At 39.9% G+C, this 15,386-nt stretch overlaps 1 protein-coding gene across 1 annotated transcript; it reads left to right on the top strand.

Moving 5' to 3' along the window:
- Window positions 1-3,732: 3,732 nt before the first annotated feature.
- Window positions 3,733-15,279, top strand: cplx2a (complexin 2a). Its single transcript, XM_033970310.2, has 4 exons — window positions 3,733-4,000; window positions 4,818-4,898; window positions 13,042-13,220; window positions 13,754-15,279. The coding sequence occupies exons 2-4, from the start codon at window positions 4,868-4,870 to the stop codon at window positions 13,952-13,954; spliced, it is 411 nt and encodes a 136-aa protein (XP_033826201.1). The 5' UTR covers window positions 3,733-4,000; window positions 4,818-4,867; the 3' UTR covers window positions 13,955-15,279.
- The last annotated feature ends 107 nt before the right edge of the window (window positions 15,280-15,386 follow it).

Raw genomic sequence — 15,386 nt, 5'->3', positions numbered from 1 at the left:
CAGACCGATGAAATACAGAAACATGCACACAGGACTTCAAACCGGGACGAGGGGGGGTGGGCGTTTTACTCTCATGCACCTGGGATACTGTCCTGAAGAAGTCGGATTGGAGATGGCGCTGTCATCCTGCTTCCACCTCCAAAACCTGTTTAAATCAGCTGACCGGACACATCACAGCGACATCACGTGACCACTCTGAGGAAGAGTGCAAGTGAGCTGTCCAAACTGCCAGGTATGAAAATAAACTAAACCTTGGTCTGGAAAAATAATCTATTAATATAAATGGAAGACCAGATGAACCTCAATTCCTCACTTTTAAACTAGTTCTTTAGAAATACGGTCTGCGTGTATTATACTTGTAAGATTATTTTAAAGCCAAGGAAAACTGGGATAGGCTCCTCTGGTAATATATTACAAATGATACTCAATTTTATTTAAACCAAATACAGAGGTCTGTCTTCACTGTTACATTCTCCCCAATGTAGCATAAGTCCTAAAAAGAAAAATATAGTACAAATAAACAAACATGCAGAACGCCTGGAATAATAGTAAAACGAAAGCCTAATATTTAATCTGCTTTTGCTCCATTGTATTTAATGAAGCCCCCACAACCTGAGGGGCTGCATACCTGGCACAGCCTTTGAATTATCTTGCCCAGTGCACAGCTTCAAAGTGGCAGTGTCCCGGTGGCTTTAGCTGACATTCTGCTACCTCCACATTATATCACATTCAATGGGATTTGAGACTGCTCCCATTTTGTGCCGCTGCAGTGAGACTTCTGCAATCAGAGAGCAAATAGAGAGAGCAGTATGAGGTCTGGATGCTCAGTACGCCAGGGTTGTCCTTTCAGGTGAACTGCAAATAGCATATATAGGTGCTTTGGTTTTCGCTTTTCACCAGCTGCTGGTGTAGATACAGCTTTCCCAGTCACATAATCCACCTTTTATTCAGACAACTAATTTAGGGTTGGTAAAATGATGTCCAAACGGTATTGTGACGCCAAAACATTCCAGTGAAAGTCGTGAGGAGGTTCAATATTGCACAAAAACTGAACAGATCCTAAAATTATAAACTACAAAATTGAAGAAATATCAGTACACCGTATTCACCCTATTCCAGTAGTTGTCTTGGGCGCTGCCATCGTCATTCGGGTTGTGTTATTTTGGAGCTGCCGATCTTGACAGACTACAGAGCTGTTTTCAAGCCTCCCAAAGAATTGCCGCAGTGTTGACTTACTTGGTGGTTGCATGAGCATTGAGCATTTTACACAAATCAACCTTTATATTAGATTTTAATGGCAAAACGTCTGTCAAATTCTCCATTGAAATGACTGGGATTCCCACTTAACCGGAAGTGGCACTTTGGAAGCATTCAGAGATAAAAGTGGGCGGGGCAGAATAAGGTAGATTTACACTCAATATTCAGATTTTGTATATCTCCAAAGCAACAACTGCAGTATTATCATTTTTTCTCTATAATTACAATTTCTGTTAACATGACCACACAGTTATATATGAATGTTACATGTGTACCTACATTTAAAGAGACCAGGAGGAGTGTATTCCCTACAGAAAGTCAGCAGATGAATGCATGTCTTTGGATGGTGGAAGATGGAATTCCCCCGAGAGAGCCTACAGACATAAGGGGGTCACTACATCCAGAATACATTATATAATTTTACATTTTAAAACTTACTTTTTCCACTCTTGGCACAAATGAGCTTTGTGTGACACATTGCTGTTTTTGTAATTATAGAGATCCTATTGTCAATTCATACCAGAAAATAATAGCTTTTTGAAGAAACTGCCCATCAAACAAAGTTAGACAAATACACAAGAAATATTAAGAGGAATATGAAAAGAGACTTCACAGTACTATTTTTCATTTCTAACGCTGCGTTAATTTGCCTATGTTTGATGGGTCTCTGTGCTGCTCAGCATGGCTAATCTGAGAAAAAATGCTAATGTTGTTTTCAGGCAGCCTTTTTCAAATAATAAGGGATTAGAGACAAACATACTACACTTCTTCACCATGCTGTACCTGCTACTCAAAAGCCTCTCCTGTTGGTCCTCTATGGCGAGTCCCTTCACAGGGTAAAATGAACACATTTAGTTCCCATTCTGACCTTGTGCTACACAGAAGGATAAATCACAGGACACATATAAAACTACCTTTTCTAGAATGAGGCCAAAGCTCCTGTGTGTGTGGAAAGTCCCAGGGTCAGTTAAAGCTAATTCTGTGTTGGATGTGTCCATGGGGGCCTCCTGACACTTACACACATATATATATAATACAAGCCACATATGGTATTACAATGTATGTGAAGTATGCCTTTTGCATTAACCATTTATAAAAAAGGGCTGAATCTATAATGAGGATTCCTGTAAGTATCAGCAGTAATGTGTGAATACAGTGTTAGCAACATCATAATCTGTATATCTGTGTAATCCCCAGACTACAAACAGAAACTACAGATGATACGTATGTGAGTTTCAGTGTAATTAGCTCCTCCCTTCAGGTAGATATAGGGCAGTGTCCACCAGTAATCTGACCAGAACTGAAGAAGCGACTTCGATGAGCAGCGAAACGTCTTCACACCTACAACGTTTAGTCCAGTTGACAGATTTTATTTTTCGTTTGCCATAATCTGTATAGAAGAGAGAATAAGAAGAGAGCTCAGAATATATACTCAAGTAAATGTACATCTAGCACCTTGTTATTTTAATCGATCCATGACCTAGCACCACTTACTAACCTAGACTACAAGTAAACGGAATGCATTGTGGGATAAAATTATGCAAACATTGTGGGGTTAGGCCATAATATAAGACAGAGATAAAGCAGAAAGGCTTAAGGGTTGGCGTGGAAGTGCACTCTCCAAGTGTCTCTGCTGTTAACAGTGAGATGGATGCAGTGTGAGAGCGCTGGCTGGACAGTGCCTCCCATGTCGTGATTAATTGATGGGGCAAACAGCAGTTAAGCTCCCCATGGTCCACTGTGAGCTCGCTGCTATCTCGCTCACTTGCCACTACACAATGTGGCAATGTTACTTTGAGAGAAAAGAAAAAAAACCAAGGACGTTTAAGTGCGCACAAAGGGAAAAGGGGCCTATTTTAGAACAAGGACTTTGGATGATAGAGACACAGGCTGAAGTGCTCAGTGTGAAGAGTATTTGAATTAAGCTGCAGATGTGTCTCTGATAAAGGGAGAGAGGAGAGGGTTTTTTTTTGTTTGGGTTTTTTTTTTTTTTACATTTTTTTGGAGTTACTGGGCATTTTGGGGGTTGCGAAATTGCGATTTAGTGTGAAAATCATGGTGTTGTTTCGCAAAAATGTTTGGTTATGTAACAGCTAATGCCAATCATGCAAATAAGAAGCATTTTAGACATCTGCAGCTGGTACATTGGACGAATTAGAAGTGATATGGGTATGTCTAGGCCTATATTCAGGTGTGATCCAGACCAGAAGGGTTTAACTAGAGACTATTTGAAATTTTAAGAGCTCAATTTGTACCCTCACATCTACAATATGTCTAAAGTAGGCCTATCCTATGTTGAAGTTGGTAGGCGTAATACTGTACTCTCTTTTCCATTCTTGCGCGCGCGTTGTTTACAGTCCTTGGTTTATTGACATTTAAAAGATGGCCCCTCTTCCCTCGGAGTGCATCCACCACCACCTCCTCCTCCTCCTCCTCCTCTTCTTTCTCATCCTCCTCCCTGCCCTCCCTCGTGGTGCACTTTCTCGGCTGGTCCTGTAGGAACACTCTCCTCCTCCTCCTCCTCCTCCTCCTCGTCCTCCTCGTCCTCCTCCTCCCCGCGCCGCTGCAGCCCGCGCGCTTGACACTAGCGGCATCACAAGCACGCAGCAGCAGCGCCTCTCCTAGACTCGCAACTTACATCTTTCTCTCTCTCCGCACTGAATGAGAACAAGGAGGCTGCCCGGAACACTGCGACAAAGCGCTTTTTGGTTGGAATAGTGACTTGGAGCAGCGATCGCACGAGGTAAACACACACACGGGACGAACCCAAGATAACGGCACGGGACGGGGTAGATTGGTGCACTTGTGTCGCGTGCATATGATCAGCCATAGATGTATTCAGTGGTTTCTTTGGTTAGTTTATTCCTAGTAAGTAATGCGTAGGTGTAGTGGGACAGAGTTTGAGTGATAGAATATGCTGCACTGGAAGGAAGCGCACGGGTTCACCTAAGGCAAATAGATTCTGGACAGTGAAATTAAAGGAATACCACAAAAATAATGCCAATATGCGCTTTTTAAGGACAAACTGAAAAACAAGAGATGCAACGCAGTTTTGAGGAGTTTGCTTATCCTCCTACAGAGTCACAAGGTTGCACCAGGATCTTTTTCATTACAGTTAATGTCCCATAACTTCTATTCAATAAAAGCTCAACTGCCCTGGGACCACAGATGTTAATATCCTAATTCCCCCAAATGAAGGTCATCGCTCAATTCACCAAGCAAATCCTCCTTTTCATGTGTGCTCCTCTTCACAAGTTATTTTAATGAGGCAGGTGGGCAGTGTCAGCACAAAGCGCAGCAAGGTGGACTCTAGTTGTATATCAAGGACACAGGTGCCTTGTTGTAACATGGGACAGTACAAAACCCTTACCTAACCCACTTTTTTTTGCTCTATTAAAACTTACAATGGAGAATATGGTGTTTGAATAAATATTGGATTGTTCTGATGTGGAAGTGTATCTAATTTGTATTAAACATTTTTAAATAAAATACTAAACTGGTGAAATTACATATCCTTACCGATGCGGTCATTGCTTTGTGTGTTTTTCCCTTGTTCATAGGTCTGCCCCTGTAACGTGACCGAAGGAGGAGTGCACAGAACTGCTTCATCATGAACTATGTAATGAAAGCTGCGCTGGGAGGTGAGTGGTCTGCCCGGGCTGTGGGTTGATTTAACAGCACTGCAGTGTACAGGATTTAAAGGGGAGCCGCGTCCATGCACGCACACTATCACCGTGTAGTTGTCCTGTGGCCTCAGATAAGCTAATGGAACAAAGAGAGGGCTTTTTCATCTGTTTGAAAAAGGCAATTTAAGTGGTTTATGGTGCATTGAAGTCTTATGGGACCACTAAACTGCTATTGGACCCAAAAGACGCTGTACTATATTTCTGCCAGACATTTTTCTACTTCCACAAAATGAGCATATTGATTTTTTCATTTTAATGCCAAAATCTTACATTATCAATAACAGGTCGTCTTTGTTCTGTTTTGGAGCAAGGAGAGTCATCTGGTCAGGAGTGCACTTGTTCTGCATGTCCTGATAAATAGAAAACGCTGGTTTCAGGAGGAGCATCGGATGTAAAGGCACTCAAAATGTTAATTACTGCACAAAATGAGGCAGATGGTTTCCTCTAGCGAACCCAGAAGGAGAACCAAAAGTGAAAAGAAAGGAGTTTTAAGCCGAGAATTCCAAGCACAAAGACTTTTTAGCCTTTAAAGCCAGGCATTATCATAATCTTTGGCCCCCTAATTAGTGCCTATAATAGCTCTGAAACATATCCTTCTTGCTTCAGGCTTCAGGGCAATGAGAGCACGGAAACTAGTCACATTTATCTGCTACAGTGCTGCACAGGCTCACGCACTGGTCAGCTGTATGGAGTCTGGATGGATAAGTGCTTGGCAGTTGCACTTGTGCGGTAGTGCTCCCCTCCCAAAGCCCCCTCACATCTCCTCATTGGGATGCAGGGGATGGCGGCGTTGGCTCGCTCTGCATAGCGGCTGGGCTCATGTCTGCACTGTGAATTCTTAAATCAACTCCCCACCGCATCACGTTGCACAACACAACTGTGGACTTTGGGAATTCATTTGAGAGCGCTCTGAGAAAGAGAGAGAGAGAGTTTGGTGTGTGTATAAGCAGTAATGTTTTATCGATACTGTATATGGGACAAATGGGGGAGAGAGGGGATTAATTATGGTGGTAGCACGGGGCGGGTGAAACCTACAGGGCCTGGTTGTTTGTCACTGTGAGACAACAAGAAGAAGGATTGTTAATGTATCTACAATATGCTGCTTTTCGTTTGGGGCCTTGAGGATGGTTTCACTGGAAAATGCTGACAATACAATGCATGGACCAATTGCACCATTGGGAAATACCTATAATTAAAAACAAAACAATTAGCCAAATAATCAATCGCCAAATCCATCTGTCTGATTGTTAGAAACTGCCAATAGATCAATACTTTCACCAATTATTCACGTTCACTTGGTATTGCTCTGTTTTGGAGACTTATTCCACCAACCAATGTAATTCATTTGCAGATACAGTATTTTCAAGTAAACAAGAGCTTGCTGATAAAAAATAATGAAGATTTCCCCAATATGAATATCCCCGGTATCTAGCCCAAAGATTTAGGCAAATTTTGAAGTCCGATATATCGCTGAAGTAAATATAGACGATAAACGATTGTGTTGAAACTAACTGATGCTACCAAGAGCAGATTTAAACCACAAAATCTATTCTACATCAAAAATATTGCAAAAAAATGATGAGCTGCAATAAGTAAATAGCAGAATGAAACACTTAAGTACTTAGATTGCATCTGTAATGAGCCAGAGAAGTTATTAATTCAACGTTTCACGGTTTAAATCTTATCATATAGCCAAAAAATAACCAAGTAGTGCATCTGATCAGTCAAGAACGATCACGATTTTTGTGTAGATTTTTAGTTTGTCTTCTTGAGTTACATTTCTTCCTCAAAACACTGAACACTGCTTCAAACCATTTGCTAAAAAGACCTAAGTATATATATGACCTAAGACTTGACTGGATCTCCATTAGAATATGATTAATTGCTAAGGTGAACAAGCCAGTGCTCTATGGTAGTGTGAGCTGGTGGGATCGTATATATGTTGGAGAGTGCATAGAAAAATAATGCAAGGAGATTTGGTTTCATGGAGTGGCACTACCTTTTGCTGAGTGTCTGGTGGGAAGTGTGTGGAGCGAGGATGCTGTCAGTGCATTAGTGAATCCTCCAAGGCTTATTTAGTTACAGAAGCATTGGAAAAAATGAGATGTTTAACAGGAGTGATTCAGCAGGTCGAGTGTCCTGCCACGGTCTGCGGCTTCTGCAGTGGTCATGTGATCACTGTTATGGAGGTCACTTCCTGTTTACAATTCAAATGACAAATCGTTTTATAAAGATGTTCAAACTCAAATGGAGACTATATATTTTCTGAAAGGCTTTTAAAGTAGACCATTACACTATGCCTCTTCTCTAGTCGGGAGAGAGTCCAAATCAAATCCAAGATCTAAAACAGGCAATCACTTTTTCTTTTCTATAAATATATATATTAAAATCTGTTCCACTATCTCTATTTTACTTTATTCAAAATGTCAAATGTTAAGGATTCCATTTTAGTCAAGCTACTGCGGACAAGCCACTGTAGTCCTGAGTCGAAAAGGTTGAGTCAGAAAGAGCATCTGGCATAAAACATTTGCCAAATCAAAATGCAAATCGCTTCTCACAAGTGATTTGCTGTGACAAAAGAAAAGACGATTTGTCAAAAGAATAATCAATGTGTTATAGTGTTTGTCATTTGCTAATCAGCTACGCTCAGTTCACCTCACCTTCTTGACGATGCTAACGCTCAAATGTCACTATTTAAACAGTTTGGTGCTTTTGTTTGTGACACTTTAAATTTAGGCACCATAAAAGTTTCTCCCTGCACTGATTGCCTTTCCCCTTGAATGCTTTAACACCGACTCAGCACTTCCCAATCTCCTAAATGCTGAAATAGTTTGTCAGAAAATGACAATGTTAAGTGACGCACACTTCAGTCTGAAGGTGAGCAGCTCAATCAAGCTGCAGGAGCCCGAGGCAACAGTCGAACCATGACGACATCAGCAAAAACACTTACCAGTCTGTCAATGGGAAACCAGTGCACTGTGGTGGGAGTCAAACGGTTTCAGCATATGTTCAAATAAGAAGCTCGCTGACTACAGAGGCATTAGCTTTGGCATGCAGTGGTAACAAGATAAGATAACCTCTCTGTGTTCCTCAATGGGGAAATTTCAATGTTGCAACGTAAAGTTCACGGAGAATGCAATAAAATCAAGATAAATAATAACTACTAAAAGAACTATAGAACTATAGAAAACAATAGACAAAACAATAGAAGACAACACAGTGGCAGCAGGGTACAAAACTATTAAGAATAATAAAGGGGTATGACTGTAACTAAGGAAACGCCCAAAAAAATGCTTTCTTTAGTGAGCCAAAACCTGTGAATCTTGTTTACAGTACGTTTCTTAATATTTGACAGTAATATGAATACCAACTACGGACTGTATAAAGAAGTGGACCAAGAGAGTGTAGTTATAGGGGCAAATTTGGAGCCAAGTTCCTTATTTGGAATTCCGACTGCGAGTATCATAGCAACCAAAGAGCCAATCCGGAGCGAGGCTGGTTTAGCACGGAGGGGGCACTTAGCAACGCTGTCAATCAAACCTGTTGCTAGCACTAATAGGAGCGAACTCTGAGAAAGAAGGCGTCTGATTTGTTTGTTGTTAATGCTCACATCTTGATTTACTGACACAAAAGAGAATTAAAAATAGAAGGATCATGTAGCGGGTTAATACGAACATTTTAAGACCAAAATGATGAGCCTGACATGAGCAGTTACAGAGAGAACGGCAATAGTTTTTCAATAGAAAGGGAATTAGAGCCAGAATCGATGGAGCCATAAGCGCCTTCCTATTTAAAATGCAGTGGCTAGCATGTTAGCTATGTCCATTTAAATATATATAGTCTATGATACCAACCCTAATGGTTTATAATGGTAATATTTTGTCTCACAATTGTAAAACAGAAACAAGGATGAACAGTTCCCAAACATTTAAGTTATTAGATTTCAGATTCAGATGTGCTTATTCAGCTGTACACTGTTTTTTTTTTACAGAATGTCCTTTACAGCATTCTCTAAGATATTATATTGCATAAAACCTGTGTACTCTTCCACGCCGTGATATAAAAAGGAGGGCATCTGACATAAATCACTCCAAACACTATGTAAATCTTTGCACACTATATACATGACATAAATTGTTTTCTGAGGCGACCCCAGAAGGGAAAAGCTAAAATGAAAGATGGTGCAAAGCGGCTCAGCCTAAAATAGATCCTAGTACCAAATGACTAGTCCCGGATAAAGCATTGTGACAGACTTGAAGGGAAACAAAACATATTAAAATTTTAATCTAATTCACCCCCTCTCCAGCATTGTATCTTGTCTTTTCAATGTGGCAGGCAAAACTGCAAAATTACACTCACACAATGGCTCTTTTTAGTTCCAAAAAAAACACGCAACATTTTCAGACCAACACTCATCTCATTTCATCTTCTGTAAGTGCCTGTAATTGCATTGAAAAGCAGACTAATATGATTGACAGAGTGCCCTGGTCTGCATCGGTTGAATGGCCCCTGACACACACACACAAGCACAAATCAAATTCACTTCACTGGTGACCTTCACTCCCTCCTTCAGCGCGAGAGGTTGTATAGGATATAAATGTTTGACAGTAAGCTCAGAAGAATAAATTATGCAAGCTCGAACTCTTTTAGCAGATAGAGCTTTGCGTGCAAGAATACATCCACCATAGGAATATAAAAGATATTAGGACGTACTAAGGCAAAGGAGTCACTAGTCTTGTTAACATTTAAGAAAGGCAGACTGTAATATCACCACTGCTATGCTAATATGTAAGTCAAATGAGAAGTTTGGGTGGAAAGGTCAACTTTTTTTTATTCTTTTCTTTTTATAGTTGGATTTAGAAAAATGATTTGCATAAAACTATTAGAGAAGTTCTATTATGTGTTTCTGTTTTAACAAATAAAACATTAGTGATTACAATAAGGCCCGGATAATACAAAACTCTTCAAAACCTTTTCAGTTTTGGCTGTGACGTGTGTTGAATCATACTCGGACAGATATGCTGCAGAAGGGCTGAAAGTGCACTCGTTTGTTTTGCAAAGATTTATCTCCCTTAATGTTTTTGTCATCTTAATAAGTGCACTCTATAAATCTGTTTTATAAGCATGTTGACTCAATACTGTAATTAGTGTTGTAACATGAGTTGTCAGCTGTATAGCAATGTTTTTCCTTTCCACGCTAAACTTCACTTCAGCTGGATTCTTCTTAACTAGGCTGCTGGGGCGTTATTAAAGCTTTAGTGATTCTTATAGTCAGACAGACCTGTGTTTTTGACCTTGACCTGTTTCATCTGCAGTCTTCTACTTTCCTCAGAAATAATGTTGTTGATGTTGCTGTGATGTGTCTAGTTAGCTGTGGTTTGACTGGAGAATAAACACAACATCAGCACTCCAGTCAAACCACACATCAAACTAAGACAGCTGTTAGCACACCCCAAGGACAAAATAGACCAAGAACACACAAACGCAACGTCATGAAATACCTTGTTTTTTCAGGCAACAAAACCTGCATAAGGGAAACTAGAAGAGCATTTAACAACCACAAAAACGCACCAAACAAAGTGAGAAAAAGATACCACCAAATCATGCACACGAGCTGTGAAGTGGCAAACAGAACAACAACAGCTCAAGTCCGCATAACTATCTAACGGACTGGGACAATGCTAAGGTCATAGGACAGAGAGGAACAAGCATCATCGTTGGATCAGGGCAGCAATCGAGATCCAGAAACGCACCCACGAGACTATAAATCGGCATTTGGGGGCATACTAACACTCTCACACCGGGGATACAGTTATGAAGAAGTCGGACTGCAGATGTCTGTTTGAATCAACTGGCAGACATGTCACAGTAACATCATGTGACGCATTTGAGGAAAACCACAGAGTGCAGCCAATATCAATGTATGACATAAAAATACTGGACTGACTATAACAATCGCTAATCTTTATCATAGCCCACCTACATGATTTGTACCCACGACCAAGAATTTCTAAAATAAAACACATCAACAGTGTCATAAAGTTAAACATACAAGTAACGACTGAAAAGGCCTCTTGCCCTCTTTTCTAGACAATGTTTTAACACTGATAGTTAGTTTAAAGATTTCAATACATTTCATTTAAATCACAAACATGAATTCATTGCAAACAGATATTCGCCCTTTTATGTGCAACAACTTAAATGTATCGGTTGGAAGTTTGATGCCATTTCCAGTGATGCACAAGTCCACAGTCCAATATCAGTCTGTAATTAGGCCCAAATGAAATAGGCTGGCGAAGGGCCTGTTAGTATAGTAAAGCCGCACAGTGTTTACGAATCAAATGCAAAACACTCACCCTCAAACAGTCACCTTATTATAAACACTCAGACGCTCACCCTCTTATTAACACTCACCCTCAAATGTTCATCGTCTCACAAACGTCCACCCTCTTGTAAACTCTCACCCTCAAACACACACCCACTTACAAATGCTCACTCTCAAACCCTTACCCTCAAACACTCACCCTCGTACAAACACCCTCTTATAAATACCCTCAAACACACACTCTCTTACAAATGCTCACTCTTAAACACTCACTCTCAAACATTCTCCCAAGACACACATCAAGTCATGCTTGTCCCCTGCACACAAATAAGTCATGTACAAATACAACATTATCTTCCTATGTCGGGGGAGCCCATGTGAGTACTTCACTTAAAGCTTTTTTCTGTATTACTGTATTACTGTCCAAATGAAAAACAAAGTGCATTTTATCAGTTTACACTTTGTAAATTATACCTTCTAATTTAATCCGCATTTGCTCATCTTTCTCCAGTCCGCAGTTTAGTTGGTTTTATGCTGATAAGTGAAAACACAACAGCACTACAGGCAGCTGCAGACTCCAAAACCACCCTGTCTGTTGTATATCTCCTCTGATACCCTGTCCTCTGCCACTGCACTTCATTTTTCTCTCTTGTCATCCCCCGTTCCTTCAGACTGAATTTTGTGGACGTATTTTATCTCCTTTCTCATTTGTCACTGTCTTTCATCCCCCCATCCTCCACTCGTCTTGAATGGATGGCACTAACTGGAACAACATGCATAATTAGACTCACTCTGATGGGTGCTTTCTAGTTATCTTATTACTGGCATCTTAATAGTTTAATCCCCAAATGCCATTTTGTATAATCTATCCATAATCTATTCCCATAGTACGCCTGTGCAATTCATCACATTTAAATCTTGATTTTTAAAATGTAATGATGTTCAGAGTGATGGTGATCATGTGCTGCCAGTCAAACCCTGGAGCCAAAACATTACTAATAATAAACATTACATTTATACTTTCTTTACAGGTAAATTTTGACAGTTTAGGAGTAACTGTTTGAAAAATGTGTGATTTTAGTTGTGAGCTAAAGAAATCGTGATTATGATTTTTTTTCCATAATTAGTGGCCCTACTCTATAATATAAAGTGCTAATAAACCAGGCGCATTATGATGAGCTGCCTAATATGTATAGCCACAAGTTCAGACGGACCTTTGCACCCAGCACGCATCACCTGTCTCCATAGATACCGACGAGAGCGGAGCACACCCCATACCAGCCGCAGTTTTGGCGAGGCAATCACTCAGTTTCCAAGCCTTTTGTCAGATTCACAAACACATCAACAACTTTGAGGACAAAATTTTGACTTGCTGCTAAATATATTCCACCCACCAACAGTTGCACCAATAATCTGTGCTATTCATCTCAAAAGACATTTTTTTTTTATGTATTCCCTGATCAATCAATTCTAAATCTGCTGAAATGACTTGAACATATTGAGTATATTGACCCGTTTAAAGATGTTTTTCCTCATGGGGTAAAAAACTACACGTCTAACTTACTTATTTTGATATTCCAATCTAAATTATCTCAAATAGCATGAAACAAATAAATAAAATCCTTTAGATTCAAGGTCATATAAGCCGTAGTCACAACTTCTGAAATCTGAAAGCCATTTTTGAAGTGCATGATTGTACAGTTCAAGATTTGTGCTTTTTTATCTGTTTTATCTGTTATGTTCTTCACTCTGACCTTTACTTTTCTCTCCAAGGTGGCCCTCCTGATGTGGGGAAGATGCTGGGAGGAGAGGAGAAGGAGGAGGACCCCGACGCAGCCAAGAAAGAAGAGGAGCGACAGGAGGCACTGAGGCAGCAGGAGGAGGAGAGGAAGGCCAAATACGCCAAGATGGAGGCGGAGAGAGAGTCCATGAGGCAAGGCATCAGAGATAAGGTGCGCAAACACTGCAAGAACTCCAAAATAAACAAGGAACATAGAGACTCTCGAGTAGAGAAGGTGTACTGTCCGTAGTATTATATGTTAAATATGAAAGCTGTCTCCTGTATGAAAGATCATCAAAACATCTAAAAATAGACAAACCCTTTCACTTTGTCTCTTGGTAATGCAGCATGAGCCTTGAGCAACAAATAACTAATTTAAAAGGAGGGGGAGGGTGGGAGACGATACCTTTTAAAAACAGGGGGAGGATGGGAGACGATACCTATTAATGCTTCTGATCCTCCTAATGTGTCAGACAGTGAGGCAGGATTACTCACTTACACAATGCTCTTGATTGGATGTTCTGTCCATATTGTATATTTTATATTCATATTTAGTGCAATATTTATTTAATCCTTTATCTTGCAACTTTATCTATGCATGCTTATTGTACATGCAGTTGAATTATAGTCACATTAATATTAATAAAGGCTGCTCTGAATTATGAGAATCCAGAAGATATTAATTTTTCCCCCTTGCCCACACAGTACGGATTGAAAAAGCGCGAGGAAGCCGAGGCGGAGGCGGCTGCAGCTGCAGAAGAGCCGGCCGCTGGGAGCTTGACTCGACCCAAACAGGCGGTTCCCAAAGGCTGCGGAGACGAAGAGGAGGAGGAGAGCATCATGGACACCGTAGTGAAGTACCTGCCAGGGCCCCTGCAAGAAAAAGTGACTGGGTGGCTCAAATGAGTGTTATATTTGTACATGACAGATGACATCATGTTTGAATCTGTCTACACTACTTTTGACACCTATCTCCCCTTTCGGTTAAACAAACTAAATACAACATTACAACTACTGAAAATCCCAATTCAATTTATTACATTTTGTCACATTGAGAAAACTGTTATGAGCAGGCCTATATCATTTGAAATATGTTTTATTTTTATCCCATATTTTGTTCAACTTTTTTTTTGTCTAACCGAGAGGGATAGAGATATTCATGTAGTTAAGGACTGTATAACCAATCAGAGATCAACAAAGGGCCATATGAGACAGATTTGAGCCAGTAGTTCAAATAATACCTTTAGATTAGGCTAGATAGGCTAACTCAGGAGCCAGGTAGATGTTAGCTGAACGCTAACAGCAAGCAGGGGGACTAAATGTTGTAGCCTGAGATATTTAAACTCCTTTACCCTCTTGATTGCTGCACAGCTCTAAAAATGCATAAAAATATAAATTATGCTGCTCACTTGGTTTGTACATAAATATAGCTAATATGCCTCAAGCAGGGCAAACAATCATTTACTATTATACTACATGTGTGTCTAAAATAATAAAAGATAACGTGATAACTCGATAAGCCATATTTTAAAAGTTACCGTAATCTTGTGTTTTGTCATGATGTTATTGAGGTTTTGCACATGCAGCACTCCTTTGTTTGTTGTACTGTATATAGTGTTGTCTATCTCCCCAGCACACTGTCTGAAGCCTCATGTCAGTGCTGTGTAGTAGTGTGTAGCAGTACTTTTTACTCCACCTTCAGTGTCTTGCATGCCATATGTCTTGACATGTCTGTTGTGTGAGTATGTAAAGTCACCCTCCCCTGATATGTTTTGTATCATGCAAAATATAAGGCAATAATGCTTTGAGTTTGAGTGTGTTTCCAGTTTGATGTATGTATAAGAACAAGGTTTAAATATGTATGCGTATTGTATTTATAGATTTGCTGGGTTTTGTTTTGTTGATTCAATAGAAATGAATTAGGCCACTGTGCTGTAGTTCGCACAACAGTACATAGCCAACAGATTTCAGCCATAAAGCCAGAACTCTCAGTGTCACACTTTACTAAATATTACTGGAAGATCAAGTCACTTATGATCATTTTATTTATAACCTACTATGTTACATGTAATGTTAAAACTGGTCTCTTTGTCGCACACAATAATTCAAAGATCATGAACGTTGATTGAAGAAAAGTCATGATATGAAATAAAATGCCATGAGCAATAAAAGTTTGGTTATCTCTTATGATTTTGCCTGAGAATAAATAAAAGAAAATCTTGATCACAAAATATTGCTTTTATCTTTTACTTTAAGCTGGACACTACAGCTGTAGCAAATGTCTTCATGACAAAATATTGCAATGTCCACACCTCACCAGGGGGTGTCACTGTTGAAG

The sequence above is a fragment of the Periophthalmus magnuspinnatus genome, chromosome 1 (assembly GCF_009829125.3).
Source record: "Periophthalmus magnuspinnatus isolate fPerMag1 chromosome 1, fPerMag1.2.pri, whole genome shotgun sequence".
Lineage (NCBI taxonomy): Eukaryota > Metazoa > Chordata > Actinopteri > Gobiiformes > Gobiidae > Periophthalmus > Periophthalmus magnuspinnatus.
The sequence above is the reverse complement of the archived record's forward strand: the minus strand, read 5'-3'. Positions and strand labels throughout refer to the sequence as shown.

Bases quoted from the DNA above. Each gene is read 5' to 3' on its own strand.
- cplx2a (XM_033970310.2), top strand. From the start codon at position 4,868: ATGAACTATGTAATGAAAGCTGCGCTGGGAG. The intron at 4,899-13,041 runs GTGAGTGGTCTG...TTTCTCTCCAAG, and splicing joins AATGAAAGCTGCGCTGGGAG to GTGGCCCTCCTGATGTGGGG. The intron at 13,221-13,753 runs GTGCGCAAACAC...TTGCCCACACAG, and splicing joins GGCAAGGCATCAGAGATAAG to TACGGATTGAAAAAGCGCGA.